General features: G+C 44.8%; 1 protein-coding gene across 1 annotated transcript in view; it reads left to right on the top strand.

Annotated features, from left to right (window-relative positions):
- Nucleotides 1-2143: 2143 nt before the first annotated feature.
- The window catches only part of COQ8A (coenzyme Q8A), a 39978-nt gene continuing 23843 nt past the window's right edge, over nucleotides 2144-18278 (top strand). Inside the window, exons 1-3 of the mRNA XM_026048103.1 lie at nucleotides 2144-2211; nucleotides 14604-14798; nucleotides 16981-17391. Of these exons, the coding sequence (XP_025903888.1) occupies nucleotides 14622-14798; nucleotides 16981-17391 (588 nt within the window). The 5' untranslated portion in view covers nucleotides 2144-2211; nucleotides 14604-14621. The remainder of the gene's footprint in view (nucleotides 2212-14603; nucleotides 14799-16980; nucleotides 17392-18278) is intronic.

The raw sequence follows: 18278 nt of genomic DNA, 5'->3' as shown, positions 1-18278 counted from the left end.
ACTTCCTGAGCTGTTACAGTTCATCATCCTTGTATTATTATAACATGCTGATGGCATACAATAAATCTATGTGGTCAGATAAGGCACTCCTCCTCCCCTGAGGAGCTTCCCCTCCAAAGAAGATGAGTGAACACAAGCAACCCTATGAGGCAGCTTACGTGACCCTCCGTGGTTGCCTGGAGAGGCAGAATTGGGAATATGTTTTCGGAGCAGATTTTCTCTGTGGTTAGCCTGGGAGAAATGTGGTGACTTATGTTTTGCTGTGGCCAGAGAAACAGCTGAGGCCTGTCCTATGTAAGAGGGCGCCTGCGTGCTCTCTGAACAGCCTGTGTGCTTGTTAGCCTAATGACATGACCAATGGTTGTTTAATTAATGAGGACCCATTAATTTTTCCTGTAGGTTAGTTGGCTGACTACTAATTTCCTGTTGCAATGGAGCCCTTCTTGCTGTATGGCCTAAAGGTCTTTCCAGGATCCAGTTCTTTTAACTTGTTTAGTTTGCAAAAGTTTAGCCACTCCAGATTCTTCTTCCTCACACGCGCCTGGGAGCTCGGACTCCTCCGTGCGAGGCCTCACAAGCGGCTGCTTTCTCCAAGCACTTCAAAGCAACTGGCGCTGGAGTTGGCACAGCGCTGCAGCCTCACCCAAATGCAGGAGCGCAGACCGCTCCAGAAGTTGCACTGGGGAAGCCAGTGGATCTTCTTGTCGCTTCTTCCCCAGGCCTGAACTGAGCTGTATGCACCTCATGCCACTGCATCACGGTGCCCTTCGTTATGTAAGTATCAACAGGCAGTGCGAGGTGAAGATATGATGACACAGTTAAAGTATCTCCTAGACAGCCAGGGCTTGAGGCTGCTATATCAAGCAGGTCTCTGACCTTGGGAAAGGTGCTGGCCTCTCTCTGACTTGCACAACCAGGATTTTTGGAGGACGAAGCGATCTCCAACAAACCATTTCAACGGCAGCAGAGAAAAGGCTCTGGGGAAGCATGACTTACAAAATTACCTACAATTTGAATAGAATGATTTACACAAATGTTACAGACACATGATTCTTGCTATGCTTGCTCACATTTCTATGTAAGGCACCAGGAGGTTATAATTTGACTGAATATAGTAATACTGAATAAGATGTGAAAAGAAAATGGCAGCTGCAGTACCAAAGATGTGCTGAGGCTGATCTTGTGCTGCGGTTCACCTCTTGTTCTTATGGGTAATAAAGAGATTTCTGAAAATCTGGGAGCTTGCTTTATCCCCGGATTTCCCAGGCTTGTTCTGTAAATTCAGATCTGCACTAAGCACTCTGACCAAGAATACAAGCATCTAACATGGGAATCACATTGGATTTAGAGACATTGAGTAAAATCTTTAATCTGCAACAGTCTCCTGCTGTCACATCACACTGGAGGCATTCAGGCATCCACAGATGCCAAAGCTTGTGGTCTTCCATGGAAGTTTCCTAGGTGAGTAGCGATCCACGAGCACTTGCTGATACTATCTGCTCCTTAGCCTGCCAAGTGTTTGCAGGTGGTCCATTCTGCAGGACAAAGACACAGCCCTCGCAGCTGATTCAAAGCAGGAACGAACAAGTGTCACTGCTGTTATACCCACCTTTTGGGGGAGGGCCCAACACCAGAATGGGGCAGCTCCAGCTGATCCCTGATGGATTCACATCCACATGTCCTGCCTCTGAAGAAGGCACAGCTTGCACAAGGCCATCCTGTAAGTTTGTTGGGGATTTGGATGGGATGGAGGAGTGTCCCATCCCCATTTTCTCTTGCTGAGCTTTCCCATTGTGCAGAATAATAATAATAATAACAGGGCTGGAGAGAAGAGAAGACGGGAGCACGAGTAACAGCTAGGGTGCCAGTGGAAGGCAGGAATGCTGTAAGCCTTCGCGAGCAGACAGGGAACCCGAATTTGGATTTCCTGAAGCCCATGTGAATTTGCCAAATACTAACTTGTTACATAAACTAGTTACCCTTTCCAAAGGAAAGAATGACTCCCTCATCTATTTTTGTAGTAGAGCACTCTTGTTTCTTCCTCCAGGATTCAGGGCTTTGACTCTCATGGCTGGTTACACCAACCAGTCTCGAAGGCTGACAGGATTTTCTTCGTTCCCCTTTTTTTCCCAGTGCCGAGGAGATCTTGCCTGGCTTCTTCCCTGGATCCTGGGAAGCTCGGGAACAGATGGTGTAATACAAATTCAACAGGTAAGAATATCAAATGATTTACTTAGTGGAAATTAGGTGGACCAATCGGGCTGTCTTTAAAAGATGGGGAGAGCCTTACTCTGCCTCCATCTCCAGCGATGACAGTGTGTGTATGCAGAAGCCCATGGAGTTCCCTGCTCGGCGCAGTGAGTAAGATGCATTTCACAATTAGCACGGAGCTGACACAAGCGAAGTGACGCTACCCAGAAACCTGGCCCTGGCATTCCAATCCCATACAGCAGCAGCACGAACAGAACTAGCCACTACCCCCGGAAAACATGTTTCTCTATAGGTGTGTGCAAAGATTGCCGTTCAGGAAAATAGCACGGAATTAACCATGAAGAGAACATTTAATTTCCACATAGAAATTTCTGGAGATGGCAGTGTTGAGGTTATGATGACTAGGCATTTTCAGTCAGAACTTTGCAAGGCTGCTATCTCGGTGCAGCTGCATTTGTGAATCGGCTAACACATCCAGTCTGCACCCAGCCCTGAAATAGGGAAGTATCATGTCTGGCCTTTCCCTTTCTGATATATTGTGTCTATGCACAGCCTCTCTTTAGAGGTATAAAGAGCAAAGCACGCACTTTCCTTGGGGAGACATATATATATATATATATATATATATATATATATATAAAACTTTTCAGGTCAAATCCAGCCATTCTAGTACTGACAGAGGCTTGTTTCCAATCCCAATAACAGTTTAGTGATAGCTTTTGCTAAAGGTACCTTTAGGTGTCTGTGAATTCCTTGCAGGAAATGTCCCATGGCTGAACTAGGAAGAAGAGTATAGCTTGGGTGGAAAGAGTATCGTTATATTTTTTGAAAAACGTGAAGGAATCGACACAAGTCAGGCACTAGTGTTCACCAGTACTGTGAATGTATGGATCTAGGGCCCTATACAGGTTTGCAGCGGGCTATTTATCCAGGCTCCTCCTTCACAAGTGCCCAGCACCCTTTCACGCCGACATTAGGACCTTCGGGGTGGATCTAGGGGCTCCAGCTCAAGCTACCAGCGCTGCCGCCACGGCCGTGACTCCCACGGCCCGCAGCGCCGCGCGGACACCGCGCTGCCGGGCACAGCCCGCCTCAGCCGGCGCCACGCTCCTCCTTCCCACGTCTCCCCGTGGCTCCCATTCCAAGCGGACCCGTGTCCCGCGGGCTTTGAGTCACCGCGCGGGTGCCTCACGGGCCGCGCCGCCTCCCCCTCCCCTCGCGCCCAACGGTCGCCGCCGCACGGACCTCACGGGCCTCACGTCCCGCTGCACCCGCTGCCGCGCGCCCCGCCCCCTCGCTCCCATTGGCGGAGGCGCGCGGCGCACGGGCTCGGCACGCGGCGGTGCAGCCAATGGGAGCGGCGTGGGGGCGGGGTCCCGGCGCGCGCGGCGGCGCGGGGGGCGGCCGCGGGCGGTAAACAGGCGCGCGGGCGCGGGCGGCGCGTACGGCGCGGAGCGGAGCCGAGCGGGGCCGAGCGGGGCCGGGCCGCGGTGAGCCAGGCTGCGGGGCGCGATAGCGGCGGCTGCGCTGCCCCGACGAGGGGCCGGGGCTCGGGTATCGCTGGCCGGGGAGGAGGCGCCGGCACCGCGCGGGGTCCGTCACCTGGAGACGTGTGAGGGGGTGGCGGGGCAATGGCGGCGGCCCCCGGGCCCGCGCGTCCGTTAAACGGTCGCTTTCGCGTATCAACGGCCGCTGGAGCGCGCTCGGGGCCGGAGCATTGCGAGGCTCCTCCGGATCATCCCTCTCCTCTGAGCTGTGGCCTGTGACCGGGGAAATAATCTAGTTAGTAGGCCAGCTGGCAGATTTGCAGGCTCTTTCTTGCGAGGCGGTCGGAAATAAGCGCATGGGTGCGGGGAAACGCGCACCGAGCAAGCTAATACCCGGTAGCTGCGCGCAGAGATGCTCGGATCCCAGAATGTTCCATTCACGGCTACTGAATCATAACTTCTGCAGAGCTGCGCCTTGCTTCAGGCTGTTCCGGACCCGGGTGGACGGGGTCGGATTGCCCCCAGCTACAGCAAAACTCCCTCCTTTTGTGGTGTGAAAAACCAAACATTGCAGCCAGCTTTATGAAAAGCGAGTTTGGAAGGTGCTGGTGACAGAAATGAGGCAGTCTGGCTTATTTAGCGTTAAAGCAAAGAAAAATGGGCATGTAAAAGATTAATATGCTTTCAGTGACATTTTTTTTTAAAGAGGAAAAATGCACTAAATTATTATAAATTATTAATAATAAGCGCTCAATTAAAAAACAAAAAACAACAATAAATACCAATCAGATCCCAAAAGCTAAAAATTTGCTTTCTTTTAGTAATTTCTTTATCCTATTTCTTGTACCAGTAGAAAGAACAGTTTAGCTGTAGTTCTTTTTCTTGCCAATCTGCATGCTCTTATACCAGATTTATTCTTGGATTTTGTACTTCAATGTTGGTTAACAATAACCTTGGTAACCTTGAATAAGTTCTGCTTATACTAAACTGTTGTGCATTGTCCGGGCTTAATGTCACCCGGCGGGGGGAGAATAGGTGACATGCAGTGTTTTAATGATCTCTTTTAAAAATAAAGTGATGTGATAAGTGGAGGAAAAGGTCAGAAGATGTGGAGAATTCCTTTCCCTTTTTACCATTGGAGCTTTGGTCACCTTGCTTCCTTGCTGTCAAGGAGAACGAGTTCCATGCCATGCGAGTGAAAAGTGCTCGCTTCACTTGTGATATTTAGCGCAGGTTAATAATAGCTGGTGTTGAATCTGTGCAGCAAGAACACGTTGTTGTTGTTGTTGTTGTTGTTTTGGCTTCCAGTCCTCCACTGCTCCTTTTATAGGAAAGTGATAGTCTGTTTTTCTTTTTTCCACCCCCAGCACCCCTCCTTTTTTTTATTTCCATGTTACATTAGAGAAATAATGTCTCTTTTTTTTTTCCATTTAGTCTATCAGAGTGTTTGATATAGCTTGCATTGTTCAGCTAACTTGCTAAATACGTCTCAATGCTAAATACATCTCATGCTAAATAAATATGTCTCAGAATGCAGCTTGATGATGCATGGATGGATTTTTTTTTTCTTGTATATTCCTTAAATCCTTGTGTGGTGATGGATGAACAGCGGTGCTCTGAGGCAAGTCTGCAGCGATATTTAGAAATCGTAAGATTTGCACTTCTGTAGGCCTCCTGGCTTTTTCAGTCCAAAATTGTTTAAGAGGAGGATGTGGAAGAGGCCTTTTGACTTATTGCACTGTTGATTCTGAGGTAAAGCACTCTGAAAAATAGAGGTTGTTTCCTAACTTGTTTCACAAAAGTGCTTGCAGCTCTATGTGTTTGAGTGCCTGCTTTTCCTCAGGATCTGAAGAGAGGTAGCTATTTTTTTGGGACCCCAAATGCAAGTTAACAGCGGAGCACAGCAGTTTGAGGGGCGCAGGGGAATGTGGAGTGTTTGCCCACTCAGCAGTGGAAGCTCATGTTATTGACACAGGCCTATCTTTAGATTCGAAGATGTCCTCCACGTTTAAGTAGATGCTGCTGGTTGCGTGGCTGTGTAGTGCTGTGTGGTGATTTTTTTTTTTTTTTTTTAATTTTTTTTTCTCCTTTTTCTCCTCCTCCTGAGGTTACAGGAGGTGTCAAAGTTAAACCAATCTAAGCTGGTGAGCAAAACCAAGAAATAACAGGGTATACAAGTCTTGTCCTATCTTACCAAAGCTGTATGCATTTTTAATGGCTTGTGTGTTTTGTCGGTAAGTAGAAATTGTAGATTTCTACTGTAGAAATTGTCTAAATGAAAGATAACAAAGCACGAGGAATTTGAGATCTGAACTGTTATGTGTCCTTTTTAACATAGGAAATACAGCTAGCTACTCTGAAAAACAGAGCTGACTCCTTTATGGAGTTGGCTTCTGGAAATGTTAAAACTTTGTATGTCAGCCTGTCCACACTTGGAAACGAATAGAGTAAAAACTGTTTTGTCCTGGAAGCTGCTTACAGGCTGTGTATTTTCCTTATAGCTTTTCTATATAAAAATGTCCAGTAGGATGATCTGCTTGTGGTGGAACTAATCCTGGGCTGTTTTGTGTGGTTAAGCATAAAGTCTTCAGCTACACTTACAGTGTATTGTGAGAATTTCTCGGTTTCTTCTGGTTTTGTGTGTAGATTAGATCTGTATTTAGCCTTTATTTACTTAGCCTTTATGTGTTTAGCCTATATCTTTACTTACTGCTATTCAGGTCTTTTTAACCTATCGCACGCTTTGGTTTTCTGCCTGTGCTGAGGACATGTGCTGTATAAAAGGCCTTTATTCTGAAACCTTCTAGCTCCTCTGCTGAGCCATGCTGTTTAGGAGCATTAAGTGCTTGTCTTGAATACTTTGACAATACTGAACAAAGAGGTTAATCTGGACTGGGGAAGAAGTGGAAGGAAGAATGGTTGGACAGTAAGCTGTGAGTGAAACAAGTGCCTCTTTTAGAGAACTTTTCTAAAAGAGCTATGCATAGAATTAAGTATTCAATTTTATATAACGTAGCAAAGCTTTTTTGAATATGGCCACTTAGAAGTCTGGGATTTCCAAAGCTACCTAGTTATGTTGTGTAAAGCTTTGGTACTCTTAAAGAACAATGTTTAGACTCTGTGTTGTGTTGAATGAATTACAGAACATAGAGAGAACATAAATAACTGTAGACTGATTCTATATAAGGTATGACATTTTGCAAATTAGACTGCATGGTGATTATGAAAAAAGAGTAGTGAGCTTTATATACCCTATGTATGATGAGCAGGAGCCGAAGCAAAGATTTGTGACAGAGCTGCAATATAGGAACCACAGACTCCCATAAGTGTTCTCTTAAGCACCATGGATTCTAGTTCTACAACCTACCTCAATCTTTGGCTCGTTGAAATAGTCCTTTTTGTCTATGGTTATGTCCCCTTCTTATATTCTATTTTTCGTGCCCTTGCAGGAGGGATCTTGGCACAGCCAGAGTGTGAAGGCTCTAGCAGCTAGGGCACAAATGTGCTAGAGAGGCTATGAATAGGCCTCTGTGTGCTGTAAGTTGCTAAATTTGAGCTCAACCCCAAAGTCTCAGGGCAAGGTTGCAAGGCATGGCATCCATATAGAGATGGAGACTTCCAGGATCTATAGCGGGAGGTCATGGCAGGTTTATGTCCCCGTGTGAGCAGAGCAGTGTGCGTTGCACAGGGGGAATGTCACTCCATGGGGTGCCGTTCACTTACCTTGAGCTGTGACTTGGGGCAAAGCGCGCGTGGGAGTGAAAAGGATAATAAAGAAAATGTTTTCCTGCACCTAAGGAAAGAGAGGTGAATAGGTTGCTTACAGGTCCAGGATGTGTTTAGTTTTTCAGAAGTTTATAATTAAATGAGCTCTGACTCCAAGCTTCTGCAGCTGCAACACTTACTCAGGTACTTTTATCCATAATATGCTGTTAAGGTGGCCAGGAAACTAGCCAATTTCTTGGTTTGTTTTTGCTCTATAGAGATGGAGATCTAAAGGACTCTGAGTCTGGATCATATAAAGATTACTGCACTCGGGAGAGAGCTGTCCATTGTGTCACTAACATACTGTATTGTCTTGGCAAATTAATTGCTTTCTTCCCTCTAAAACTGAAAAAAAAATATACCATTCTCCTTTCTTCATTTTGAGATCTAGTGAGAAGTGATGCACATTTAGAAGGAAAAGTGCCTGCTTTCTTAAGAGTCTTGTCTTAAATCATGATGTATTTGAGTTTAAAATAGCCTTTGCTTGTTTGAGACACAACTTTTTATCGGTCTGTAGTTTTCAAATTGCACTGTGTGCTTTCAGAAAGATAACATTCCCAATAAAAACAATTACAACATAATAGCACATGCCAAAACAAAACCAAACCCCACAAAAACCACCCTGCCAACTGGTAACCTCCCTCCTTTGTACTTTGCATTCCAATTTGGAGCATGAGACCATTGGAAAGCACCGTTTGAGTACCTGTGGAGATGTGTGACTCCTGGCTTGCAACAGATGGGCAGCTAAACTTTTGTGGTCTCCTCTACCTGACTGCGTTGAGTGTGATGCTAATAGGGAAAGGGAGAAGTTTGTAATGTTAGCTTTACTGGAGGACAACTTTTATATTTGATCCATATAAACTTACTATAAAACCAAAGCCTTAGGTTCAGCTTGGCCTGCCTGAATCTCAAGTTAATCTGCACATTTTTTTGCCATGCTCTATCTTGTTTTTAACATACTGTTTTCCTGGTTGAGGTGCAAGATTGACACGCAGGAGGTAACTTCCATCACAAATCTTATCAAGATTGTGCCTGTGATTAAAGTTGCACTATTGCCTGCTGGTATGGAGCCATATGGGTGATGCAGTGAAATGACTTGGTCTATGCTTACTGCATAAATAAACTGAAGAAATAACATGATTTTTTTTCCCCCCTGTTTCTTTTTGTTCTTCCCTCTTATATTTGGAACTTGAGATAATATAAAGATATGGTGCCAGGTGCTGTATGTAAGTGCAGTTTCAGGTGGCATTATCTTTTCTCATTAGCTTTGTCTATTATGGTAATCATTCCAGCTAATCAACTAATGCTGTTTGTAGTTCTCTGTAGCTGGAAAAAGTTAGCTATGGATGAGGGGAATAGGCAGATGGCCACAGTAACCCTCAGTATGATCAGTAAGAATATCCTTATTTATGAGATTAAATTGCTGCTTCAACTAACTGGTGGCGTAGCAAAGCCCTTGACCTGTTTGGTAGTGGAACTGCTACTGAGAGATCTGCAGATCTATTCCCCCCCCCCTCTCTACTTTCTTTTCTAAATAAAAAATAAAGGCATAGACTGCAGGCACGGGGTTGGTATTGTAGCGCTGTGGAGCTATCCGGGTAAAGCTAAGCCGGGGTCATCACAGCCCTAGTGCAGCAGAGCCAGAAAAAAGTGTAAAAGTGGCCCAACTCTTTGCATATGTAGTTTAATTGAAGGCTTTTATAAAAGGGAAATGGAGCTTTATGTGCCTCGTCAGTATGAAGTAGTTGTTTCCTTGGAACAAATTTTTTCTTGGGGAAAAGTGAGTGAGCTTCAGCCTTCAAATCAAAATGGTTGCATGAGATCTAGCTCAAAATCATGCCTGTGACAGAACCCATTAGGGTTTTGTGTCAAGATGTATCAGAGGAAAATGCCCCTAATGAAGGCAGTGTGAGCTCTCACTAGGATCTTAATTGCGAGTCAATTATTTCTAGATCTATGAGCAGGATACAAAGATTCTATTAATTCCAGGCACGTGGGCTTTGACTCTGCTTGTGCCTGTCCCCAGACAATGTCTGACCAAAGCTGAAAGTATATAGAGCTGCCAGGCCAGAACAGTCACTTTGCATGATGCCTCTGTGCCTGAAATAAAACAGATTCCAGGCTGGCTTCTAAAATGTCCAAGCATGTATATTTTTTTTTTTGACTATGGCATGTGTCAAACTCCTTATTTATGATGCAAACTGTGCATACTGGGTTCTGAGCTAGCTATCGTTCGGCAAAAATAGCTGCTAGACCTTCTACGTTTTGGGAGGAAAGTGCATTTGTCTGCAAACCAGCCTCCTCCATCAGGACAGGTGCTGCTGTCCCAGGGAATAGGGTGTAAACAAGTGCAGCCTGCTTGGAAGCTGTTGCAGTTCTAAATGCCATTGGCAAACTTTTATTTGTGCAAGGATATTTCTAAAATTGCTTTCAAAGACTAATTCAGTTTAAGGGAATCTGAGCCTTGCACCGTGGTTTGGGTTCAGATGTAGGACAGGGTTTTGTCAGCAGTGTGAATGTAAGAATTGTAAGTTTTACCTGCTACCTATTCGAGTATTTTCCTTTAGGTGCTTGGCCTTTGATGTGTTTATTGAGTGTCTTGCTGTACTTGCTTAAGCCTTCAGTCTCATAGTGTGGTATGTTGAAGAAAAAAGGAAATCAACTGCTGTTACTCACTAGGAGATTGTTTTTTGAGGTAGATGGTTGCTGCACATAGAAGCAATCAACTAGTTTGCAATATTTGATTTTAGTTTTGTGTCATTACAGGAGGGTTCAAAGTCTGTTTTTATGTCAAGTTGCTCCTGCTGTAGCACGTGCCCCACAACAGCCCTTCCGCCTGCCCATGAATGCCTTGATCCCAGCTTCCCCAGTGCCAAACTGCCTTCCCGTGCTGCAAGGTACGGGCTGCTTTCTGGAGGTTCATTGAGCTGGGAAAGTTCACTGTGCAAATACTGCGACCTGGCCTACGCCTCTTCAACCCTTGTGGTTGATGCTTGTCAGCCCTCCTCAGGCAGCATTGCCAGAGGCTCTCACGGCTTGTATGGACACGACCAACCTGTCAGTGCTCTGCACAGGAAGCATGTAGAACTCTGCCAGCACTGGGTGATGCCTCCTTGGGGGTGAGGACAAGTTAACTATAATACACCTTTTGTGGACCTGGACCAGCAGCTTTAAGCATTCCCTAAATCAGTTTTTGGTAGTCTGCTTGCACTTGTTATTGAGTTTGTGGAAGCATGAATGGAGCTTGCAGTAGAAACAATTCCCTTGTCTTTATCAGATGTTAATGTGCACGTTCTGTTGGTACTGTGGTGCCAGTCCTCTGCTTCATGAGTACATGTTCTTCCATCCTTCAGTTGTCTACTAGCCTTGCTTGTGCTCATCCCTCTTCCACAGAAAAAGGAACCTCATTAATCTCTGATTAGTTTTCCTGGCAATGAGCTGGAAAGTAATCTGTTCTGTAGCGTGTAGGATCCACAAAATTAGGTTTGCTTTTTTTTTTTTCCTCTCTCTAGTGAGGAAAAGGCTTACAGTAGAGTTCAGTTCTGATTGCACTTCTTAACTCTCATTTTCATAGTGCATGATGATTTTGGATATTAGATGAATATTTTCTTGCTCCTGATGTTTGTGACCAAAGGATTAATTGTTACAGCATATTTTCCTTTCCTCTATTTTTTTCCCCCTCTCTGTTGACTGAACTTTATTAGTATCAAATGCTTAGTATACAGAGAATGAGGAATTGAAGGGGGTGGCTTACAAATAGATTTGCCTTACAGTTGCAGTACTGTTTCCCTTCTGGAAATATGCTCCTCCTCAGTCTTTAGTTATTGGTTACTCTCTTTGGCTGTGACCTATGAAGTTTTTACTGAACTATGCCTTGTATTTAATTATCCTCAAGCAGTTGTTTCAATTTGTCCTCTGCCAGCTACGTGTATATGGTGTGGGAAAGATCCCTGAAAAAAGCCAGTCAGCAGCCTGCAGGCCTGTGTTTGCTGCACAGGATGGGTTGGGAGTTATGGGGGGAGTGATTAATTGTTATAAAGCCTCAGACCTACCTTTCTTATCATTGTTAGAGAGGAGTGAGTAAAGAGGTGCTGGATGGGATGGTCTGTAATAGAAGCCTGGCCTTGAAGTGCAGCATAAGGATGTGTTTCTGATTCTTTGGAACTGAAACTCTTGTGTGAAACATAGGTGGTTATAGCCACAGTGCAGTAGAAAGTGATGATGAGGGCATGGAAGTTGGCAGACATCAGTAGCAATGACTTGAGCCCTAGTTTGGGCTTTTGTAGCTAAAACCAGTAAAGAGGAATTGGTCTTCTCTGCTCACTGATATATTTAGTGTGGTGGGGTTGAGTGCACTGAGCAATGTATTTTCCGTTTGTGGTTGCATTAACTTCTCCACTGAATTTTATTTTGGAAAACTTACTAAAATGCCCATTTAATATCTGTTAGCTCAAAGTGAGCCCATCAACTCTTGTTTGGGTGAACGGAAGGTTTATTGGTTAGAAAGAATCCATGTAAAAGCAGATACTTTGTTCATTATATTAGTGTTCTATATTGCATTACCTGTCATTGTCCTTCCTCGAGGGGAAGAAGTAGTTCATACTCAATCTTTTTTATGCATCTAATAAATGACACTGTTTAAAAGATGTGCATTTCAGTAGAGGCAACCTTTAAAAGGTTTAATTTCAGATAGGACAGTAATGTGCTGTTGGTTAACTGCTTTTTCTAGCACTAAATTGCAGGCATCAGCTGCAGGTGATTTGGGTGGGCTTTATGTGGAGGCCTTCAGTGTAAAGATGTGGGGAAGGAAACACTCTTGTTAGCAGAGTAAATCTCTGTACCAAACAAATGGCATTTAAGTTTTCAAGTGTAATATGCATCACTAAAACCAGCCTTGATAACTAAACTCCAGAGAGATTCAGAAGCAGCACTTGAATAGGTCAGAAGCGTGTAGGACAGCTTTGTAAAGATAACCACAGAGCAGTGACCTGCGTGGACTTGATTTTATTTTCTTCCCGCTAACCCATTAAACCCAGATAATGTTGCTAGCACTTGTCTGTCCTTTTGAAGTCCATCCTCGGGGCATATAGTGTCTAACACTTGCTTCCTGGCTGCAGTGCTTGTTCCTGATCTTGATCACTGATTAACAGATGTTGAACAAAGACTCCAGTAACCCATATTGAACCACTGTTTACATAAGTGTTTCTGAAATGAAGTTGCAGCAATCCATGCTTCTTCTGTGTGACTGCAGTGAAATTATATGTGCATCTTGAACTTGAGCTATAGCAATCCATACTTTTGCATGAATATCCTAAAAAAACAAATGTTGTCTGTGTGTATACTTTGGTAATAACTTAAATGTGTGGCCTTGCTAGTGCTCTGGGGCTACTGCTCTCTGTTTGGTCCAGATCTGTGGGTGAAGTAGAGCCTTAGGCCATGTCTTACGGCAACTATGTGGCCCCATCTTCTGTGTTGGAAGGTATGGGAGGGAGTGCATGTGACTGAGCCAGCCCTGGAATTGCAACCCCTCAGGCTGCTGAAAGGTCCACACTGAGTTACCCTTGTTGTACTTTAAAGATGTGGAAAATGAAAGAAAAAGAAATCTCCCTAGCAAGATGACTTTGGGAGCCCAGCGCAGCTTGTGTGTATCTGCTCTGTTTATTTCATATCCATGGGCCTCCTTTTCTGAGGAACAGTTACCTGGAGTACTGTGTTCAGTTCTGGGCACCCCAGTATAGGAGGGACGTGGAGCTTCTGGAGAGGGTCCAGAGAAGGGCAACCAGGATGATTAAGGGAATGGAACATCTCTCGTATGAAGAGAGGCTGAGCGAGCTGGGCCTGTTTTCTCTGGAGAAGAGACGGCTCAGAGGGGATATGATTAATATGTATAAGTTCAGGAAGGGAGAATGCAGGGAGGAAGGGGACAGGCTGTTTTCACTGGTGGCCAGCGATAGGACGAGGGGTAATGGCCACAAGCTGAAGCACAAGAAGTTCCGTCTCCAGGTGAGGAGCAACTTCTTTACTGTTAGGGTAACAGAGCAGTGGAACAGGCTGCCCAGGGAGGTTGTGGAGTCTCCTACTCTGGAGGTCTTCAAAACCCGCCTGGATGCCACCCTGTGCCACATGCTGTAGGTGTGCCTGCTTGAGCAGGAAGGTTGGACTAGATGATCTGTAGAGGTCCCTTCCAACCTTAAATATTCTGAAATATTCTGAAATATTCTCTTTGGAATAAGCCACTCCTGTTTTTTTCTTACTTGTCCCATAGCAGTATAGGAGAGCCAGTGTTCTGAGCTTAGCTCTAGGCCGTGCTAAAAGGAGTCAGCTGAACTTCATCTCAAAAACATTCTATAATTCTAATACTGTCCAGTTTGTACTTGAAGACACTGAAATAGCAGAAACTGTTGTGGATCTGAAACAGGGTGCCTCTCAAGTAGGAAGTGATACTGAGTTTTGACTGTGTGTTATGTGGTGGTAAGCAGCTTCCAAATAGTTTTTAAGGTCATGGCAGAGAGGTCTTTAGAGCATGGCAAGTTTCTAGTTGCATGTGGCAGTTGACTTGCAGACTGGGGGATGAGTAGGTACCTTTGGAGGATAGGCAATGTTCGCTTACTGATGTGGGCATGAAGAACTGGTGCCATGTTAAATGCTTGGCTTGGTTCCAAGGTGGGGATGGGATGTGGCAGTTGTCAGTACACTTCATCCTTGCTACCAAGCGCTGAAAATATGTTTCAAGGTCTGATAATCAAAGGTAAAATGCTAATGGATTTAATCTTTAAAAGACTGTAAAGAAATTAGGACCATTTTTGCAGGATTGTTGACATCTACCTGTCTTTGCCTGCCCCTGGTCAATAACATGAATATTTGTGTAAAGTCTTGGAATGCTGTCCAAACTAGTGCATGCTCGTAGGAGGAGTTCTCACTTTGCCCTGGTAAGCCTGGCCAGCCAGATGTTTTTCAGGCTGCCCACTGTTATCTGCAGTGCAAGCAGTTTCTCACAGTGGCTGGTTGCCAAAGGGGAGTGAGATTGCCATCTGAAAACCAGTGGCACATCCTGGACTTGAAGCTGGTTGCAAACTTCTTGTTATTGCTGTTCTATAACCCTTCTTTTTTATTTTTTTTCTGTCTTTTCTCTCCTTTCAGCACTGAAGGAGAGCAGTCATGGCAGGCGATGCCATCATGGTGATGAGAGGCCTGACGAAGCTCAGCAAGGCCGTGCTGGAAACCCAGGCAGGGCAGCTCCGGCAGACGCTCCTCGGGGGCGATGCGGTTACCATCGCCAAGGGCCTGCAGGCCGCTGCCGAGGAACGGTTCAGTTCTGCCATGGGGAAAATGCAGGTAAGGAAACCTTGTGTGTACAGTAGGTCTACATCCTTCTTCTGGAAACTGATATTGTGAGAGTGGCAAGGAACTCCCATTGTGAACTCGGATCTAGTTGTATGAAGCGCAAGGCAAAATGACAGATGATGGAACAAGCTGCAAAATCTCCCAGAGCCCTGTGGTGTGCAGTAGGTGTTTGGTGCCTGGACACAAATAGGAGGGGAGGATACTTGTGGAGTGTATCAGTTTCCATTTATGACTGTTTAAGGCATGCTGAAAGTGATGTCCTTTGCTGTCCTCATCTTGTCAGAGTGCCAGGTCTAGTTAAGATTGGCCAGCAGCTTTGTTGCTTTTGGTCTCCTTCACAGTTTGGTCATCATTACCCGTCCTTTGACTGAGATGACCTCTTCTGGAGCAAATTTGCGTTAGCTTAGTGCTTCTGCCTTTCTTTATAGAGTTGATGCATGTGACACTTTTTTGAGTAAAGCTGAAGGTCAGTGTATTCTCCTAGTGGAGTCTGTTTTTTGAATGAGGAAAAGTCTCTTTTTAATAGCAGTTTTTATTATCAGTATGTGTATGGATAAGAACATTCCGTTTTCTGTCTTCCTTCTCAGACAAGCCTCAGATTTTTCAGGAGATGCAAGTTACCTAAACAAGGAACAGTCATCCCTTAGGAAGATACTACACCACAAATAAATTATGGTCTTGAAGCAGAAATTAATGGGTGAGGCTTTGAGGTTTATTTTGTGCAGTAAGTTCAGACTATCATGGTAGTATCCTCTGGCTTCAGCCCTGCAATCTGATTGTATGTTTTTAAGCTTGCCATTGCTTTGACTTGAGAAACACTCAAGGTGTATTTGTTGGTGCTTTGTCATGCCTTTGCCTTCCTTTTGCATCCACAAGACAGTGTTTTCCTGTTTCTATGTATGTTTCTCTACAAAAGAGAAAATCTACGCACGTGCACCTGTAAGTTGTACTCTGTAAATGAGTTGTAGGAGGAGCTGCTGCCAAAGCAGGGCCTCTTAAGAAACCTGCAGTCTGAGCTGCAAGACTTCTCTATTTTGAAACAAGGAAGGCTTTTATAGTAAGTGACTGTATTTCTTGTCTCTTGATCTGTGGCAAGTTTTTGACTGCCTGATGTGCTTTTAAAGATTGGAGTATGGAAATGGAGGCTGTTTTGCTTTCAGTTGTTAAGCAGTGTTGTGGCTGTGGTCCCCATACATAATTTGCTCCCCACCACATCCCACAAGTGATTTTGATGCTCAGAATAGCATGAGACCTGCTGCATAACAGGAAGGGCTTCATTCTGCTTTTTCCTGCCAGGAGGGGTGAAAAATAATTAGTGCTTAGGAAAGAGCCTAAAATATGCTGCCTGCTTGCCTGACCACAGCAGGACTTAAAACCTTTTGATGGGCCTTAATAATCACCAGTACCTCCAGGGTTTTGTTGTTACAGAGACAGGTAACTGAAATACGTAGAGTAACAAATCAGAGTTAATGCTCTGCTGCTGGCTCTTGTATTGCCTGTGCCAAAAACTAATGGGAAGTATCTGGGTTCGTGGGGCAGTTGTTGCAGATCTGAACAGAAGACAGCCAGGAGAAGCTTATATTGAGTGTTGTTCTGTTTGGCACTGTTCTCCTTGCTTCTAGCACCTTCCTGTTTTTTTGGATGGCAACAACCTTGACATAGATCATTGCTTGATTGATATGTTTTAAAATTGCTAATGTCATTGGCCATGGAGGCCTGAGCTTCTTGCTGTATAGGAAGAAGCTTCAGGTAGATTTGGCCTGGGAAGTGCTGACATTGTGTGTTGGAGGGTGGTGGGGGCGAAGGGAGCTCACTGGGACAAACACTCACTGAGCATGCGGGTGGCTCTCTAATAAGGAGGGACAGCAGAAGCTATCTCAGGCCATTCTGTGCCCTTTTTTTAGGGGCAGTGTATTGCTTGTAGCAATCTCTAGAATTAGTGTCTCTTGCTGCTAATGAAAATTCATTGTCCCATCAATGCAGTTTTAAGACCACCTGTGGTCCCAGATGTCCTTAGTGTCTTTTTCCACCTCCCTGTGAAGAATGGCTCTGGTGTCAGGTTCTGTATAAATTGCTCCTTGCAAAGGCAGGGCAGCCTGCGTGTCCACCTGTGATTCTCGTGTACTAAGTTTTAAGTCCCGTTCTTAGTTTTATTTCTACTATTTGCTTTCAGGAACTAGGCCAACAGCAGGAGAATTTAACTGATCTCACTGATGATTTTGGGAAAGACTATGACTTCTCAGCACCAGAGCCATCAAATCCTTCAATGGACTTCTCTGCTCCCCCCAGCAAGCACCAGGAACACAGCAGTGAGGGCCCTGCTCATTCTTACACTACAAATGGACCTTTTAGAAATGTTGATGAGACTGGAGATTCAGGCCTGGGACAGAAGCCTTTCCCTGGCAAAATGGATGCACGGTTGTTTGGAGGCTTTAGGGACCCTGGAAATCCTTTTGCTGCTGCCTTTGGACAAAACAGAGCTTTTCACCAAGACCATTCTTCAGTTGGTGGACTGACAGCTGAAGATATTGATAAAGCCAGACAGGCCAAAACTGGTTCAGAGCAGAAACCTTACAAACAGATGGTATGTATATATATGTGTGTGTGTGTTATTAGTAAGGATTCTTAGCACTGTTTTTCTGCATTGTCCTTGCCCCTTCCTGTGGTTCTCCCCTCTGACACTTTCACTATTCCATTCTTGTGGGGATGAAAGGGAAGTGTTAGTGCTTCTTAATTTAGATCTGATCTACTGTCAAGCATTTCAGACTGTTCTCTCACACCAGCTCCCTGTATGTCAGATGTTTTAGTGTGAGAAGATGTCTAAGACACATGTATGGTGTTAGATTTCAGCTTTATACAAACGAGAACTCTCTTCCCATTCCCTGAGCCGTGAGGACTTGATGTCCTAATGCAATCGTGACAGATCAGTATTTGACACCAGTTTTCAGGGTGAGATTTTGGGCAGATGAGGTCAGCTTAAGGCTGCAAAGGTTTGAGGACTACTCAAAAAGGTCTCATTTGATCTAGAAAGCCTGTCTCTTTTAGCTACTAGTTTTGCTCTGATGGAGAAGAACAGACTGGGCTTAAACTTCTCTGTGAAAGTCATGGCTTTCTAAGCTCTGTCTTGTACCTTTTATAGAGATGAAGGACATATTGTCTTGATCACTCGTAGACTGGAGAGTGACGTAGCTCACCAGTGTTGTTTCCAGCATCATGCCTTTGTATGAGACATGGCAGAAAGGCCGCAGCCTGATGGCCTGTCTTTTTTCTCTCTATCTGTCATAGTGGAGAGGCACAATGGAAAACAGAATCTCTCCTCATGATCGAAGATTGGCCAGAGTCTCCTCTGACTTCTTACCTTCTTCCCCAAACCCCGTATCAGATACTACTGTGGGTTCGTGTGTTTGGGCTGTTGCTTCAGTGGAACTTTGTGTTTCCATGGCCCCAGCTGTCCTGTGTGGGGAGGAGGTA

Source organism: Nothoprocta perdicaria, unplaced genomic scaffold (assembly GCF_003342845.1).
Source record: "Nothoprocta perdicaria isolate Ctin4 unplaced genomic scaffold, notPer1 scaffold_51, whole genome shotgun sequence".
Classification (NCBI taxonomy): domain Eukaryota; kingdom Metazoa; phylum Chordata; class Aves; order Tinamiformes; family Tinamidae; genus Nothoprocta; species Nothoprocta perdicaria.
The sequence above is the reverse complement of the archived record's forward strand: the minus strand, read 5'-3'. Positions and strand labels throughout refer to the sequence as shown.